General features: G+C 42.3%; 1 protein-coding gene across 3 annotated transcripts in view; it reads left to right on the forward strand.

Annotated features, from left to right (window-relative positions):
- Positions 1-19,504, forward strand: part of Knockout (Stork-head domain-containing protein knockout) — a 235,492-nt gene that overhangs the window by 212,027 nt on the left and 3,961 nt on the right. For 2 of the 3 annotated variants that reach the window (XM_076762167.1, XM_076762165.1), the window contains 3 exons: positions 13,792-14,247; positions 17,758-17,964; positions 18,651-18,835. In XM_076762167.1, coding sequence (XP_076618282.1) covers positions 13,792-14,247; positions 17,758-17,964; positions 18,651-18,835 — 848 coding nt within the window. The remainder of the gene's footprint in view (positions 1-13,791; positions 14,248-17,757; positions 17,965-18,650; positions 18,836-19,504) is intronic. The other variant, XM_076762168.1, reaches the window with a different exon arrangement.

The following is a 19,504-nucleotide window of genomic DNA, read 5'->3' on the forward strand; positions in this document are numbered from 1 at the left end:
CCTACTTAATATTTTCGCTTTCCGGTGACTGAGACTCCCGCACGAAATATTCCCTCGGCCATTAAGCACGCTGGAGGAATGCATGTACTTAATATTCACGAGCAAACGAAGAAGGTATCTAGTCGCCGCTAATAAACGTATTTGGTGAACGAGGAGACGCTGTTTCCAGCAACGAACTGCATCAGATATACATACATAGGAACTGGCGGCTACGCCCTTATCGGAAAGAGCTAATGGTACCGGTACACGCGGTGCAACCTCAGACGGCGGAATCCAGGCTAGGAGTCGATTCTCATGGCCTCTCTCGTATCCTCGTTCCGGCCGACGAAAAATCCCGCAAATCGGGTGGCTCGATTTAATTAAATTTTACCATACACGCTCGACGAACCCGACCTACCAATCACAGCTGACTCGTTGTCACGAGTTATCAAAAACTAAATCGATTAAAAAATATCGAAAGGGACGGTCTCGAAAGACACTTTATTAATGGTGACACGACTATGCCTTTTAAATTCTGTAACACGACTCTCGGAGCACACGTTTTCCATTTAGATAACATCCATTTCAGGCTTAGAATTTTGATATTGAAAAAGTTCATGAAAATAATTCGACATTGTCAAGATATAGTGTAAAACATTTGTTCTTTGAATTCTTGATAAATACTAATAGCTTTTTAATCGTTTAAACCAGTTATTTAGATAAGCTTGCATAATTTAGATTTGAATTTTATTTGAACATACGATACATAAAAATTTGCCCATCTCCAAGTAAACGCAAACACCAGCTACACTCAACGATTCATAGATTGCAACAGAGATCTGTCCTTTATCATTTTATAAAACGGGTGGAGAAGAGGTTGTGCCCCCTTCTTGTAACTGCATAAAATAATGTAAGATCATCGAGGAGCGAAGAAAACGCTTTGACAGAACATCGTGCGCCATTTGGATCCCAATCCCAACCGGTTAAAGAACTTTACGTATCTACGTATTCAGTTGAACTTTACAAATTTTTTTCCCTCGTATCCTGATGCATGCTGTTAAACGAACCTGCTCGGTATTACGTTTTCGCCATGTGCAATCGATTACGTGTACGTTCCATTACACGGTCAGAGGGGCAACGAGTTGTACATAAATTTGTTAACGGCGAGACACCTGGCCTGCATCATCGAATCCCAGAGACATTTTCATTCCCGCGAATGGGGTACGAATTGTGCAATCGGCGCGTACAACCCCATGTGGGAGTGTATAAAATGGCAGATACGAGAAGTAAGCGGTCCGGATCGTAAGAGATAGCTTAAAGTCAAAACGACCTACGCCTCGACTCGCCATAAATATTCGTCCACCCGAACGAGATACACCCTGATCGTTCCCTGAAAACGTTCCACGGTGGCAATAATCATAGCCCAGAGTACACTGAAAAATGATATTCGTGATAAGAAGACTCGAAATTAATTTTTTATCATCGAAAGTATTTTAAAATTTCTTTCTTTCTCCAAACTCTGTCAGAAGTTATCATTTATATAAATGAAATAGATTCGACGATGAAGGGATATCTTTTTGTTTTTCACATTAAAAATTCTTCTTCGCGAAAGAGGGAAATATTTCTCGAGAATGAAATAAATGTTTCTCTTTAAAATTCTGCTAGAAATACACCTGTCAGAGAACTTATGGACACCACTGTGCTTAAATAAAATGGAAATGCGAGAAGATAAATTTTTGTATCAAGAGTTTTAAATAGTGTTTAATAAAAATACGATATAATTTTACTGTGAGGGGTGTATGAGAAACTGGTAGACGATGGAAGACGATGGTCTATTTATTCTGGGCAGTTAGGAGAGGGCTTATGATCGTGGGTGAACGTGCTCATCGAATATTCGGAAGGAACTACTGACCGACATCGTCGCTAGATGCAAATAGGTTGCAGCCCCGGTCTCGTAGGTAGGTGACCTTTGAGTAACGACAGTCACGAGGAGTGATGGGAGTCGTGATGTTCCTCGAGAATTCTGCGATTGGATCCGGGTCGCGACAATGCCGGCTGCCACACGGTGAGGACGATCTTCGCGTTCCTAATGATCGTCGGTTAAGGCCTCGTAAAGATCCACTGGTTCAGGCGTGTCAGGCTATCTCTGCGTCGACGAATAAAGGGAGATCGTTAAGCGCGTCTTCTTTCGCTTTTTCAATGCCAAACGGAGAAATTAGGATTTCACAGAGCAGTTTTTTCTACCCCAGAACGGACTCGCCGCTCGCATAATACGGCTACGAGAGATTGGCCGAGCCCCCCGAAAGATCTTTCAAAGTAGACGGTCGTGAAGCTAACGAGTTTGGCTTGGAAACCTCTATTAAGTCGCTCCCGTTGTTTTTCGTTGCAAAAGGGAAGGAACAGTATATTTCAATGCATATATTTCATTTCGATACACGATTACAAACTATCAAAAAGTACGGTCACTAAAAATATTTTCTGGTACACCCTAACACTTTGACTATCAGACCAAAATCGTACAATTTTTGTTTTTATTTTCTTTAACGTTTCAACTTCAGAAGTACTTGTTTTAGTTCCATAGTAAAAAATCCTGTCACCCATATGTAAGTCACGTAACAGTCCAAGTGTAAATTTGTGTCTATTCTGTGACACGACGAAGACGTTTAATAACGATAATAATAATAGTTGTACGATCTATTTAACCACGTATGAGAAGCTCACGTGGAAAACAAGAGGAGGAAGTGCAGACAGGCATTGTCGAGAGTTCGGTTCCGTAAAGTCTCCCGATGGAAGCTGCGGCGTAGTCCCATTGTATCCTGCGATCGCGAGTTTCGCGAACACGGTGAAAGCTGACGAATTCACGGAAAGTCTCGATTTGCATGAAATTTACAACGTCGGGCCTTTTTGTCTCGCGGCCTCTTCCGTCGGCGATTTTATTCTTTAAAGGTCGTGGGTACTCCGATATGTTTCACGGAGATACGATCTTTCCGTGACCATCCACGCAGTAAGGCACGACGCCGGTGCGGGCACGAAGATACATTGGCTCGCAATCAGACGATTCTACGAGAAGTGCCAATCATCTTTGCAAACCGGCGCGCTGAACGAGCCATTGTTCTCGAATAAATATCTATTTGCACAGGCCACTTCTGTGCGCGCCTATAACGATCGACGAATTCGTACAGCCTGTGGGAAACTGACGCCTTCTCGATTGTTATTGCGAGATGACCGTAATCTCGTTACGTCTACAAACTCTCGATTATTCGGTTGAATAACACCCTCGAATCTTTCCAGACAAATTATCGGCTCGTTTCTCGGCATATTCTATTCCCTATCACCATACGAGCATTTCATTTCGAGAAACTTGAATCACATGCTTTTATACAGAATAGAAAAATGTGAATAATAAGGGCGTATTATTATATGATTCTCGTTTAAAGAGCAGATGTGATTAACAGCCAATACTATATAATATTCTTCTTGCCGATCGAGGACACGCCTCCGACCGTCTCAAATTTAAATCAGAGTCGGCGTGCGCCGCGAGGGACGTGTTTCTTTGAGCCGTTAGAATCAACGTGTCGAGATAACTAAACTTATTTTCTATAAGGCTCCCTCGGAGCCACGTTTCCTCCGTATAACTCGCAATAAACGTTGCCGTTTTCTACACGGAGCGATTTAAACGATTTAGAGCGAGTAACCGTTGCGGACAACACGGTTATTACACTGCCGGACAAACACGTGCTTCTACCGGGCGATTGACTTGTGCCTCTTACGCAATGTATTTGCATTCCGCGCTCGGATAACAAAACGGTCGGCTGTTAGCTCGGTAAAGTATTGATTGCCGACAGGAATACATAAATCCGATAGCAATGAGCAAGAAATCTAGCCCGCATCTGACCAAGGTGCCACCAACCACACCTTCCTCGAGAGAATCGTACATAAAAGCACCTTTGGGGGGAGGGAGGGGGGAAAAGGGTAGAGATCCGTATCCGAAGCTGATTCCCCGCGTTCCACGCCTTTCTCCGGTTTCACCCCGTTTCTCTGCTTCCATCTTCGTCAGCTGTGCGTGCTCCCGTGCTTCGGAATTCTAATCTCTGAATTTCTAGATAACAGAATAGTTTACTCGATTACACCGACATCGGAGGAGTACGAGATCGCTGGAATTTTCGTTACGAGGAAAAACTCTTGGTACTGTTAGGATGTCCTAGAAAATATTTCAGAACCTTCGTTTGTTAAGCGATAGCCGCAAGAAAATATGTGAGAGCGATTAGGAAAGCGTTCTACGTTATTTTTTATATTTTATATTAAACATCGAGTACTCTTTGCTACGATACATTTGGTATTCTAGTTTCAAAAGTTAAATAGATTCGTATGCACTCGTTTATGGAAAGAAAGTATTATTTAATGTAATAAATAAGAGTAAGACGCCTAATTCGAGGACGTATGTATACCATAGATTCGTACGTATTGGGCAAGGAATCATTTAAAATAAATGATTAGATCTACATTACTTACGCCCCTATGTACGATCGTCTCCATTCGAATCCCTTTCGTTCCCTAAGGGCTAGTATTCTCTAATCACATAAACATTCTCATTTCCTGGGTAAACTACTGTACTCCATAAAGACATTATTCGCCAGCAACTAGAAGTGAAAGGTAAAGCGTTTTCTTAATGAATATGGCAGACAGCCGACCACGCAAGCGCGCGTCGAACATAAGCTATCAACCGCCGTAGGCAAAACTTATCGCGCGATTAGGGAGTTTCTTTAACTCGGAAGATACTCGACTGATCCGCGAAAATCAATTCGAAAAATTGTTTAATTCATTCAAGGCGTTACAAAAGGAGAGAATTAGCCAGAAATTAAATCGTAAACTATTCACTCGATAGGGGGGAAGTTGAAAATAGCGAAAAATGACTTAAATTTATAAAAATATTCATTTGCGTATATAAATGCAATCTGTGCAAGTAACGACGGTTCTTTAAAATGGGAGAAGAAGATACTACTATAAATTTCACCCCTTGGATCGAACCTCCCTTCTCTCGAGTCACAGCTCGAATCCTGAATACGGTTTCTTAAATTTAATTTTCAATTCTTCGGCATAATCTTAGCCATAGCTTCTTTCTTCCATTCCCAGAGGATCTCGATTCAACTCTGACGCCTTCTCAGATCAGAAAAGTTAATTTTAACACCAGTACTACTTTGTCTACCCACTGTTTTTGCCCATATATGTTTCCTATCGACCACAAACGGAATCTCAGTGGTTTTTGAAGTAGAAAAAAGTGATTTTCCAGTGATATTTTTGGAATTTCCTACGTCTGTGGCGCGTTGGTAGTAAATTAATGGCCTAGTCGGTAGACGAAATTGGAAAGGCGAAATCACGACGGGGCCAGCCAGGAAAGAAAGAAAGAGAGAGAAAGGAGGGCGGTCGCGGACGGTGGGGATGGTACAGCATCCTTTGGATTTGCATAGAACAGCGTCGCCGGCTGGTAGAGAGGATAGGCCGGGACTCAAAGGTCGTCTTGTTACGAGGTGATTCCTTGCGAGTGGTCTTTGCCATTTCCCATGGGCAGACCCATAAAGCGGCGGAGGTCGGCCAGCCGACACGATGGATCACGGCGATAAGGATATATGCATCGTGTTCTGCACCGTGTACCAGTACACCGGAAGTGATCCGGCCGTGTGTCTCGAAGTTCGAAGTGCGCTCGTTCACGGGGCCTTTACATCCTTCTCGCTCCGTGCGCCTCGCCGAATGGGAGGGGACGGGGGGTTGTCACTTTTCTCCCGGTGATACTCGACGATGCTCGCGTGGGCGAATCGACCGAATACCAAAGTCTGCCTCTTACTCCGCTGACCGCGCTGCATCTACGTGGGCTGTTGGGATATTATAATAAAGGCCTCCGCGGAATGATAGAAAGGTACAGAGAAACCGGCCAGGTAATAATAGCGGGCCCGCGAGACCCGCCAGGATTGGCAGGTGTTCATCCGCCCGTCTACCGAGACCCCGTCCAGGGGTCTGCCTTTTATCGTTACGACAAAACAGTAAACTGTGTTTTACGGCAGCCAGGCTGGATACCGCAGGCGGTTTCAGGGGAATTCTCTGCCACGAGCTGTCGCGCGATGAGATCCAACCTCGACGATAGACATTTTATGCAACGCCGATCCTTTCGTATGGGGTCGCGGTTGGAACCATTTTACTGTTCCATGGACAGCTAAAGGTGTCCCGTGCATTGTTACACAGTGGCCAACGGAGGTACTATAACCCTTGGATTTATGGTTTTTAGCACATCGACCATATCTCAAGATTTATCACATCGATAACTTTTCTAATTCGTTAAATAAAATTCTATATTTTTTAGTTTGTCAAGGAGTAATTCCACAGACTGGAATACACGCAATTTTTCTAAATCTCTTTCCTAGCATTCAAATGGCAAGTTTTAATACCTCGAGCCCACCCAGAAAGAGCACTCGAAACTCTCCCGAGTATTCTTTCTGTATCATTCATGATACCCTCGCCAGCATAGCGTTGCCAAGGTCTTAATAAATTCGATCTGCGTCAGGAACGAAGCAGAGTCGCTTTCCACGGTCCCCTTATCTTCCCGTTTCTCTACGCAGAGCGTCGTAGTTGCATTGCAGAACGGCAGAGAAGCATTCAAAACGCGTCCGGGACAAGATTCTCACGAGGAACACGATGTTCCACGCCCCAGAAACTGACGTATCGAGTTGCCACGATCCGACCACGGCCTCTCTCTCCGCCCCCTCCGTTCCGTCGTCGAAAATTGTGCAACGCCGAACGTTTCTCCGTTTCTTTCGTGATCCACTGTGTTCGCTGGCAGCTCGCGGTGTAACGACACGGTATTATCCCCGGCTCTTTTTCCGACCGTGCTCAGCGCCCGGATAAGATCTCGTAAACGAGATCGAAACTGGCCTCTCCCACGCAGGCATTATGCGCTCTTAGACGGGGCCATTTGCTGCCCGTACGCCTTGTATACACGCTTCCACGCACGAAACTGTTCGCGCGCGCGAATAAATTTCAAAAACCTTCCTCGTGGGGGACGCTTTCCGACTCGGAGAGGAAAAACTCGAAACAAATTCGACGACCGTACGTATTTTAAGCTCGGAGACTTTATAACTTACTTCGATTGTTGCACGGAGAACCGTGGAATCGTTTTGTATCATATATTATATCAGTATGAGAAACGGTTGTACTCTCGTCTAATGAGCATTTCGAACAGGTCGAGAAAGAATCAATCTGAAACAATATAATGTCAGCATATAGAAAGTCAATGCAAGAAATAATTGAATATATTATAAGACAGAACACATAATAAAGGTCACGTCTAAAATTAATCTAACAAGTACGCATTAATTTACATAATATAATAACGTGTGGTATTAATTCGCATTTTCTGGATCGCGAGAATAACTTTACAAGGCTCGAGCGCTAAAAAATTTCGCCGAGAAACGAGAACGAGTGTACGTTAAAAAATCTCGAGGCAGAATTCTCGAGCACGGTCGTAAATTAACGCCGCTACGAATGGGTTACAAAAACCGCGCCAGTTTCAAGATGAACCGTAAAAGACACGGTTTCGCGCACCTGTCGGTACTGTTCCCAAGTCCTCCTCGTCTGCGCTCGACCCGTCTCGGCATGGTTCCTTAAAAGGTGCGCGTGGGTGGCTACCTCCTTGCATAATTACGTATGCAACTCCCTCCGTGGGTTGCAGAGAAATTCCAGGGAAGTGGGCAACTGGACTTCGCGTAACGACCGTTTCCAAGTTTTCCATTGAAACGGGCGATGAATATACCGTCGAGAAAGTCGTGGACGAATCATTGTCATTAACGATCGAATTCACCGCGAGATTTACGAGCGATTCCATGGGTACTTCGAACGTCCCGTCCAATTGAACGTCTGATGCCGGTAGAAATTGAAAATCTAATATTATCCGTTACTTTACAATCACCGGGGAAGACGAGTGTCGGAGCGCCAAACAGGTTTGTTCCAATCCTCTCTGTTCTAAAAGATCTTGTAATCTCACGCGTAAACCTCCAATGATTTACTACCTTAACATTGAAAAATATTTCATGACAAATAGAGACGTTGTTCGAGTTAAATTCTTTTATTATAGTATCGTGGAAATCTTGATTCAATTAATATAATTTACACATGATATCATGTGCAGTATTTCCACCCAATGCACTGATATTATTAAGTGAAACGTTATTTTATTGTTGAAATAATTAATTCCAAACAGGAAGGATTAAGATAAACGTGAAAACTGACGCAGGCTACGCGTCGCGGAGAACTCGTCTGGCCTATTTATGGCAACCCTTTAACGAGAACACTCGAGTAGGCGTTTTCTGGCGTTGCTGGACACGTAATTACAGTTCCGTTCCTTCCTGCCTGTCTGCAAACGAGGATTCAAAAGCAGCTGGGGAACTGGAACGGCGAACGTCATCGGAAATGGCAGTGATCCGTGATCTCGACCTGTTCCAGAGGGTAGATTCATTGTTGTCGCGCGCGTTTAACGAAATTATAAAGTACGACCTTCGAAAATTTCACGCAATACGACATCACGCCACGCAAACGCCTCCAATACACTCATCGTTTGCAATTTTATTTCAGGTTTAGCAATTCAAATAATCGGTGCAATTAACATCAACACTTTTTAATATTAAACAATCGATTCACTTTCCAGAATTCTCACCTACAAAACATGTATTGAATAAGTCCAAGAAATATTTGTTCTCTCAATTGTTCCGGAATGGTAAATCACAGGCAAATTGTGATCGTGATTAATTAATGATACACTTCAAATAATCGGTGCAACCGCTATTAACAGCAATACTTTTTAATATCAAACAGTCGATTCACTTTCCAGAATTTTCGCCAATAAAACATATATTTAATAAGTCCAGAAAATATTTTTCCTCTCAATTGTTCCGGAATGGTAAATCACAGGCACACTGTCGTGGTGATTAATTAATGACATACTATCGTACCTACGCCCGACCGCTTCGTGCAACATTTATTGGACACTTTTCAAACATGAAACGGGCGATCAATATCCGTTGGGGGTCAACGTAATATCGCGTGTAGCGGCTCTAGCTGCCCTCCGAAATTCGCATATGGCGCACAGGGGGATGGGGGTGAAAGATATTAAAATGTATTCGATGGGCCAGGGCACGGCTCGGGGCGAGGGTGAACGAATAAAACTTATTCGACTTGCGTTTATTGTGTCACGGGGGTGCGGTGTATAGAAACGACAGTTAACATTCGTAAACTACTATCTTTCGCCAGATGAATTCGCGTGCCATCTGTGCCATCTGTTAATCCATCGGTGTAAAAAATTTCTGCAGGGATAAATGCTTTTACGAATGCTTTTCGCACAGCGAAACCGAGAAACCGTGTTCGAATCGACAAGAAACCAACGCGCCAGTCGAATTACATACATAAAGACTCTCAGTCGGTTCATTATTATTGGACACCAGACGCTATTTGGGGCGAAATAGCAGATCGTTTGGCTGGGATCCAGATCCCACGGTAGACTGCGCTAATTCTCCTAGTCGATTCGTTTTTAATTGTTCGATCAAGTCATTAGCTACTCTTTATACTACAGATAATGTGGTTAATAGGATATCGCAGTATTAAATGAAACGACGCGTAATAAACACATAATAAATTATCCAGTGTTGTTACTGATTCTTTTTGAACAAGAATAAAGGCTATTTGCACACGCGTCAAACGTACATTGAATTTATTTCGAAAGAAGTGCACGATACGGTTTCGTGTGGCACACGACGCACTGCACGCATTGAAATCACTCGTAAATGATTCTACGCGTGACGGTTGCAGTAACTGGGCCAGGCCATAGCTCTGCTCTGAATCGAGATAACGAAAAATCGTGGAGAAAAATTTTACATGGTGTAGTGACCTCTATTATCCTACACGACTTGAGTCCTAAGTTGATGCATTCTAATAGATTCTAATAGATTTTATTTTTTGCTTCATGAATTTTAAGTACATTTTATACCCACTTTTATTAGTATTTTAATTCAAATACAACCTATCATGTAACGTTCGGTAGCCTCGATATTGAGATACTTAAACTTTTTGTACAACATCTCGTAGCTTCCTGTTAGGCGTATCAGTACGCATGAGAATAAAAATAGGTTAGAAGGACCAGTTTCTAGGCCGCTGAGAAAGAGACTGGCGTGCCAGAACAAATCAACTCCGAAGGAACAATGCTTAATTAGCGTTTTAAACGTCAATCGAGCAGTGATCCATAAACGTGCCGGGAGAAAGGTAATTAAGATGGATGAAAACTGCGAATTTCGACGCCTCGAGGAGTGAAGTCGGCGTTCTTCGTGGCGAAATTGAAGTCTTTGTGCTTCCGGTCACGTTTTAAGGTGACTTTCCAACCCCCCGAGGCCCCGCGTTCTCATACATCTGGTCCACGCCCACGAAAAGACTATGGATTATTCTAAGCTCGCGACTCCTGGGTAGGGTTCCGAAATTCTCGTGGAATCCTCGCTGCTCGTGATACGAATATTTAATCGTCGGCACAATGTGTAGCGAAACACTCGTCATCAGAACATATCTTCGAACGTAGTATCTTTTGCGACAGCAGATTCGTCACACGCGCGTAGGACGATTGCATCGAGCACTGGTATTTCGAGTTTAGCTAGTTCCGTTGACGATCATTTCACAGATGGATATTGATAAATATTAATAACTCGAGCTGTCGGCTATTTGTCGGAATGAAAATTCAACTTGAAGCATTAATCTGCAGCAATGATCGTTGAAAATATATAGAAACAACGTTTATTCGGTTGGACAGTTCGTTAGATAGGTTCTATCGTTCGTTCCAAGAGAACAAATTCAAATTGTTCGCATATTTATTGGCAGAGATAACAATACTAGATAACTACACTTTTGTAATTTAGACATTGGAAAATTGGATTTCTCCTAAATTGCCTATGTGGTACGTGAAAGTTAACGAGACTTAATAAGGATGAACATCCAATCTGTACATTATTGATCCTAAAAATAAAGATGAAAGACAGGTTAAATATGTGTAATATCAGAACGTACAATTATGTAATTTATATGTCGCGAATCTTAAAAATGTTGAACTCTCTCCAAAATTAAGCAATGTGTCTTAATAGGATATTCTTAAAATCACATAAAAATCTTTTTATAAAGTTTTAAACTCGGTCTTTGTAATTCTCATTTGTCTCCAAACGACCAAATATAAATCTGTGCTTGAAATACCAACAAAAATGATATGTTTTTTAAATTATTCAGCATTCTCTACGTTTTAATTCATCAACATTCATTTCCAATTAAACGTATACTCAAAATATTTGTAACTGGTGAAATTAAAATACGCAAATATATTTTCTGTCTGTATCGAGAAGCGTGTGTTTGTCGTTCAGAAATAAACGTGCCACGTTTCGATTCGTCTGTTATTCCTTCCATTATAAACAGCGATTTTAACGATAATCGTATAATATCTGTACTCGAAACAGGTTCACGCGTACGAGGATCTTTTAAGAGAGGATATGCCTGTATTATTTGCAATAAAACGCCGTTTACGGCGCGCAAAATATTCGAACCATATGATCATTTAACTTTCCCGCTTTCACGGACACATACCTGCGTGTTCATTGCGCGATGCAAGGCACGACAGATTCACGAGAATATTCTCTAAGTGAATTTATAGGCATGCGTCGCTAGAATACGAATACAGCACAGATTTGCCGTGAAGCACTTGTCACGAACTTAATATCCCCCATCTTCCCCTGTTTGAAAATGAAATTTCAATGCGACTGAGGCTTCAATCCGTGAATACGTCTCTCTAGCAACCACCTTGGGATTATACGGAACAATCTCTGGTACCAAAGGTCTGGCTGAATTTCATCAGACTCTCTTCGTACTGTTGGGAAACGAGATCAAACGAAATACCAAGTTAAAATTCATGGCGCCCAGTATCGCTCGATAGCAGTGTTTAAAATCGCTAATTTCCATGGATATTGAGAAGTCAGGTATTCACGAGACACCGAAGAGTATTCGTGTGATTTTATTTCTGGGAGAATTGGGACGATCATTGGACTAAAATTATTATTAGATGGTTGTCCCTTGTAGATTCTAAATTATTCTGATACTTATTTGGCACTAATAAATAACTGCAGAAGAATGTTTTAAATGTGTTTAAAAGAGAACTGAGTTTCTCGTGCATCTTCAGCAATTAATAACTCAATTCGATCGCTACTGATCCTCGTTTTAGATTGCCCACCTGCAGGCAAACATCTTGTATAGTAGCTTATATACCATTTATAAATATTCCTGCATGGCTGTCGTAAATGGGAACGCGAACTAACCTGTTCTGGAGAGCGTGGCTTAAATATTACGTTAGACGGCCAGAGAACGTTAAACATGTGTTCGTTAATGAAATACTTTGTTTGTAGCCGGGACATGCATGGAAACCCAAACCGTCTCGGTCGAAGCTAGAAAGGCAGTCGCTTGAATGTCGCCAGTTCCTGGCAGCCAACTTACTATTACGGTTTCATTCTGCCGAGCGAATATGCAGGGTGAATTTCAATGAACGCAAGAACTTTGAAACTCCAATAAGGCCATCGTATCTACGATCTTAACCTTACGTTTGCATAATCGAGGAAATCTTGGTTCACTCGTGCTTTCAACAATTTTTCTCGGCTGCCTCGAAACAGCTCGTTTCGTATCCGTCGATCGATAGCCATTTTTCAAAGGTTAGACTTCGATGGAAATAATCGGTCTACCATCTAAATGGCTCAATCGATAGATCTGGGCTTGAATTTCGATCGATGCTTCATCTCCATAAAACATCCACGCTTCAAAATCTCATGACGCTACTAGGACATGTAGATTATTCCAAATTAATCCAGCTACGATTTTATCGATGACCTAGATGTCTGAATTGGTAGACTATCGGACGCAGGAAGTTTATAGATAGCAATCTGATCGATCTTTCGTGCCTAGAAGATGGTTTACGAGATAAAATAATTTCCTAGCGAATTCTGTCTCGAGCACAGGGCGTCTGGTGTTGGGAAGATGGATCTACATTTGGGAACCGATAGGCAACAAGTTGCAGGAGTAAAATCTGAGAAAAAGTCTCTATCAGAATGCTGATGCAGACATAATCACCGTGGATTGATTCTTTTACTCCGTACAACTTCGTAGACATTTATTCGCTCTGAGCCTTGCAAGTTTCCATAACCAGTATACTTCAGGAATTAAGTGAAACTCCTTAGTGTGACTCACATTACTTGCTACAGTAAACTCTGGAGTAGATTTATTTATTTCTACGTTAGGCCTGCTTTAGAAATCATTTAAAATTGTCCTCGTATTTAACATACTCGTTCCTCATACACACTCGACGAGTATACTTATTCAGAATACCAATAGTGTAGTTAATCTTTATTCAAATTGTAACGAAACAAAATTATAATTTCTCGTGTTAAATATTATAAAAGTTTCGAACGATAACATCGAAATAAATAAATCTACGTCAGAGTGTGATACTATAGTTAACGCGTTGACTATCATGGTGGGCATTAATGGCCAAGTGCTCGAAGCTTACAACGTTTCTTCCAAACACTTATTTAAAATAACGTACATGTCGTTAGGGACGCTATAAAATGACAAGTACACCGATCTATTCGATGTTTCTCTATTGCACATTAAAATTCGAGCAACTCTAAACATCCCCGGACGCGTGATAAGTTTCATGTTTGTCAGGCGAAGGTAATTACAATTATTTTATGGTTTTCCTTGCAGGCGACATCGAGGATTGCTTGGTCGCCCCGGTGGCTCAGGGGCAATTCACGCCGCTGCCGGAAGCCCTTTGTTGGGCTATCCTGGAGCTGACGTCCCAGAGGCAAGCAGCGACTCTGGACACGCTCAGATCCGCTCTGAGGAACGCGTTCCCAGCCATGCAGAGACCGAGCCGCGAACTGGTCTACGACGCCCTCGCAAAATTGATGCAAGAACGGAAGATATATCACACGTCGCAAGGCTACTTCGTCGTTACCCCGGAGACAAGGAGGCTCAGGCGCGACTCCAGCAACTCCAGGAGATGTTCCAGAGAAGTCAGCGGATCCAGAGGTCAGGGCAGCATGCTGATGTCCAACGACGAAGCCATGGCCCTGGTGCATGGCGAAATGCTCACGCTCAGGGACGGCGACGTCACGCATCAAGCTGTGCAGACAAATCTGGCAGACGTCATTTGCGGAGGTGAGGAACCCAAATTTCCAGACAATGTTCAATACAATAAACAAGAAACTCTTTCTTTGGCTCCCTATAGCCTATCATTTTTCAGTATCATCAGCAATTTTGAAGATATTCGAGTAGGTCGATTTACACCCATTAGTTTTAATTTTTTTTCGCGATAATTGCTTTTGATACTCTGCATTATTAAAAGATTAGTGTCCCAAGCAAGCAATAGGCTCGCGATAAAAAGGTCAAGCAAGTCGCGCGATTGATATGCCTGGTTTATAGGAACAAATTACACGTTGCGACTCGTAGATTATGTGCTCGCCGTGAATACAAATGACAAAAAATTGTAGCCTCGTCGAGAGCATTGTTCGTGCACTAATTTTCGGTGACTGTATACAAAATTCAAAACGATTCTTTCTGCTTCTCTTTGTTAGGACAATTTAGAATCAATGAATCGTTTCTTCAATGTGTTAATAGGTAAACGTTACACTAAATTTGACTCAGTGATAAATGCATAACCTACCTTGTGTGAATCAAGATATTTACGAAGCATAGGTATGAACTTAACTGAGTAGTCTATCTCGCAAAAAGGAACGAGGAGGTCTTAAACGTTTCACAGATATAACAGGTTTTGTAATAACATAGTATCTCGCAAAATTAGCCTTTATTTATCAACCGTATTCGATGCGTTGATTGCTCATTTTGATACAAAGTCGAACACGAACATGTTTTGTACAATTAAATGAAAATTTAATACCTACCTATCATCTGTACTAGACATCTTTTAAAAAAAAAAATTTTAGATATCAAAGAGCATAGGACCTTCTTTTGCAGAAGCGTATTCGAGCTGATGGAAATTATTTCGATTGATAAAAATTTCTTTTCTAAGAATGGTTTGAATTTTTCTTCGTAAAACCATTTCTCATGCACGAACCTAATACAGGCATAGACTTCTTCTCGTCCCGAATCTAAATCAATGTTGCTTTCGTCGCGTTTGTCGTAAAAGTGTGGCCAGGAAACAAAGTTCTAAGCTGACTGTTCGATCCTGGGAAACTCGTTCGGCACGTGTTCGGGGATCGTTCCGTGTGCCCGTAGAGGAGTTCACTAGCTGCACCTCGTCCGGGACCTTTTTCTCTTGAACTCGATGGACGAGTCCGGTGCGTTTATGTTGTTGTCGTCCTTGGCAGCCACGCAGCTCGCGCCGGAAGACCGTGCATTCCTACGGCGGATCGGATCGAAAAATTGTCGCGATTCGATTTAAATTGCGCTACCTTATCTCGGTATTTAGAGTGGCTGTCGTATCCCGGGCTCGAATTTACGTCCCTTCCGCTCCGCGCGACTCGAAATTAGAAATTCAAATGCCGGTGGGAGGGAGGGAGGACACGTATCATTCCCTATACAAAGAAAACTCGACATTTTCTTTATCGAGCATCCTGGAACCGAGTATGGTCAACGCGATTATATAGCATTGTACGATAATACGTTTCCATATACTGCTATACGGTATCGGCGCACCCAGAAACCCAGGGTTGTGCAACTAAAACTTAACAAAGACGAATAAGTCACGGCGCTTTTCGACGCTGTTCAACATTTATTCGACAAGATAGAGAAATTTATTTAACATCTGTACCGTGGGGATACGATTTTCGGTTCTCTGTTCTAATTATCTCTGCTACTTAATTTCATTGTTTGAATTGGCATCGTTATAGACATTGTGGTATGCTTGAATTATGTATTTTTTTTTAGTATCTTTGATAAATTGTCGAGGAATAAGAAATTATTAATTGGACTTTCCAGAGCCATTTATCTCATACGTTATAAGGATGTTAGTTTCTTCAAAATAGATAAATATTATTTCAATTGACCCTCGTCCAATAGATTCTGGGTTCATTTTGACCCAGGGTAACTGTTCATTATAGAACCATAAAGTTTTAGGTTTTATTAAATCACAGTAATAGGACACAAACTTGCAAAAGTATACGATGATATTAAATAAAGAATTTACAAACACAGTAAATAAATATTTGCAATAAATTTTTGTAAGCACATATTAACTAAATTTAATTTATAAATATATTTACATCAATTACAAGCAACACTGTACATCTCCTATGTTATTCAAAGACAACAATTTACCCCATGGAGGGAATACAGTAATTTGGTTTCACTAGTAATCTTTAATGTCTATTTTATAGATACTAAAACCTAATTACAAATGTTTTCCAAATACCTAGAAGCTTGTGATATATTCTTACATCATTGTAACTACACATAAAACCACATTAAAAACAACTCATATTGCTCCAGATTACTCTGTACAGTGCAACGTATCGCAATCAAGAAATTAAAGTTCAACCGTAAATCGTCTAGACGTGTAGAATCGCTGCACACGTCGGTCTTATCGGTTATCTATTATTCGAGTAATGTTTTATCCATCACCGAGCGTAACGTTGCGTGCAACGATGTTACATTGTCGGCCGGGCCATTGATCGGTACAGGTTCTCGTAGCATAGGTCGTTGCATGCGCGGCTTAAATGCACACGCTCGCTGGTCAAAAGTTTCGGAGCCACGCAAACTGGAATTTTCTGGCGCATTGACACGGAAACACCTTCAGCACCTTGCACGGTTCGACTCTTACACACATCGAGACGTGTATGGAGGACGTACACGCGAGCATCGGTACACATCGCAGAACGGAACAGACCGTGCCAACTCGGCGATCCCTGGAAAGCGTTTAGCACAGCCGATATATTAGCTATTGGTCACGACATTGTCTACCGTTACACACGCTGTCGGGATCACGTGGGGGGCCACGTATATAATCTTCCTACTTTTCTCTTACTCGGTTCTCGAGTGATTCTCACGCTGGTAACCCACTCGGTCGTCGCCACCGCCTCTGGCTGTGTACCGCGATGAAAATCAGGGACGAGGGCGTTCCACTTTTTGAGAACTCGATGGGAGCTCGCCACTCGCGAACCACGACAGGGATTAACCCGGAAATTCAAACGTCACATTTTTTTCGTCGCAAGATTTTCACTGTGCCTGCAATCAGACTTGCGAGGAACAATCGCCAACCCCTTGGAAACTCAAAACATTCTCAACCTGTGCTAAAGTATTCGGCTAGTTCTTATTTTATACAAGGTAGAACAAAATCTTCAATCATGTAGCCTATTTTTTAAACTAATGATCCAAATGTAGTTTCTGAGATTTATTAATAGTCAGAGCAGATTACTGTAAACTTACCACAAGTCTCAACCCTTATCGTGGATGATTTGAAACTTCTCAGCACCAGCTGCAATTGATCGTAGGTTACTTGAATTCTACCACGAGGAGCTAAAATTTTATCTCAATTCGACAGACTTTGAACATAATATCGATTAAACTCGAACGTTTTGACCAGAGGGGAATAATTCACAAACCTACTGACTTCCCTATGTCAAATAATTCAGTACCTATTACTACACGTATGGATAATGTAACGAAAGAAAAGTTCGAGCAACGACAAATGATTTTGTTTTCGCTTTCCAGGTAATCCCAATGATAAGGTTCTGTTCGCGAGATGTCGATCGATGCCTGGTCGTCTGGAGAGGCGACACTCGCTCCGGCTTTGGGGTTCAGCCAGACGCCTGCACAGAAGTGGAAGTTCGCGGTCCTTGCCACGGAGGCCGGAGAGAAGCGACACTTCGTCGAGCGCGGAGTATGCGAGCACCGACAGCGCGCCTCATAGCCCAACCAGTGAGTCGAGTCGGGGAAGGGATTGTTTTGGTGATGGGTGATCGCTTGAACACAGCTTTCCTTTCGAAGCTGATGCTCCCACACGAATCATTTTCGTTAAACATTCAGTTTCTGCACAGTGTAGGTGATGGGCGCTCGAAAATGCGTATCTTGTGTTCATAGAAATAAACATTGTGACGGAACAGGGCATCGAAAAGAACTTGATATCAGAGTCGCCATAGGCAGCAATAAGCAGCTCGAAAAATTACCTACTTGACATACGAATAAATGATGTCTTGAATTTTATTTTGGCCTGTCAAATATTTGTTCGCGAATAAAATTTGTGTTTGTTCGGTGCATGTATAAGAAAGAAAACGCTTATCGATTGCTGCCGAAGAGGCACCAGCGTTACAACTTTCATTCCGATGCCGAATGTCTTTATCCGCGACAAGTAAATTATTTAACCGGGCTTTCTCCGCCATTTACTTCGTTGGCCATTGCAATAAAAACGACGGCGGAAAGTTCTTTCGATGCCTTGTTCCCGATCGAGGCTACGCAACACCGAAAGAAACGCAACTGCAACTGCAACTGTGGCTGTAACATCCAAATCGAAGCTTCTTAGTCACCCTTAGCTGGCAAGCCCTTCCTCGATCCCCGATCTCTTATAACGCAAAACGCAACATGGGTTGCATTTCTCTCATCTCAAGGTTTCTCCGGAATTTTTTCAGAGAAAATAGGTCTGCTCTCCAGGCTGTTCCGACGCAGTACACGAAGAAAGGGTGCACCGTTAATGGGCACGTTCAGCGCTCAGTATCCTCCTACCGAGTGGTTTAACCCGCGCGTCGTTCACCTACACAGCGTGGCCACTCAAACGAGAGCAGCCAGCCCTTCGGTGAGTTCAATCGAGACGGACGTATTTCCATAAAAAAGCATACCTATGCTTTTTCGCCCAACAGCCCCCGGAGAATGAAAGCAAATGCTACGGGTTAACTCCTTGCCTTATACTCCGGTCGAACCGAGCATCAAAATAGTTTAACATTAAACCCAAGTCGATATCGTAGTTACTTTCGGAAAAAACAAGTATTTACGAATGAATACTGGCTAGTAATTACGCAGACATCCTGTATTCAAATTTAAGTTAATTTTCAATTAAATACACAATTTATAATCCAGTTTTATCGCACACCAGTTCTATGATCAATAGGAATTGCTGAAACTTTTTTAGGTATATAGCGTCAAAGTAAATTTCAAAATAAACATAGAAGATAAAAAATTAAAGTAGCTGGTATAGTCGTTGGATAGAGGATGAAATGCCCTTTAAAACGAGCGTTTGTACGAGTCGATAGCTTTATTAGTTCCGGAGATATAGCGATTTTAGTTTCAAGTCGATGCAGTGGCTAGTTTCGGAGATATAAGGCTTCGAAGAGTTTGTTTACTATGGCCTTGTCAAGGTTGTTGACCGCACGTGCTCGTAGTAAATAGTAAACGTGACGTCACTCGGTCACTCGGTCAGTGGGTCAACGTGCGACAAGGAGGTCCGGCGCGACGCGTCAGACGGAGA

Source organism: Colletes latitarsis, chromosome 3, assembly GCF_051014445.1.
Source record: "Colletes latitarsis isolate SP2378_abdomen chromosome 3, iyColLati1, whole genome shotgun sequence".
Lineage (NCBI taxonomy): Eukaryota > Metazoa > Arthropoda > Insecta > Hymenoptera > Colletidae > Colletes > Colletes latitarsis.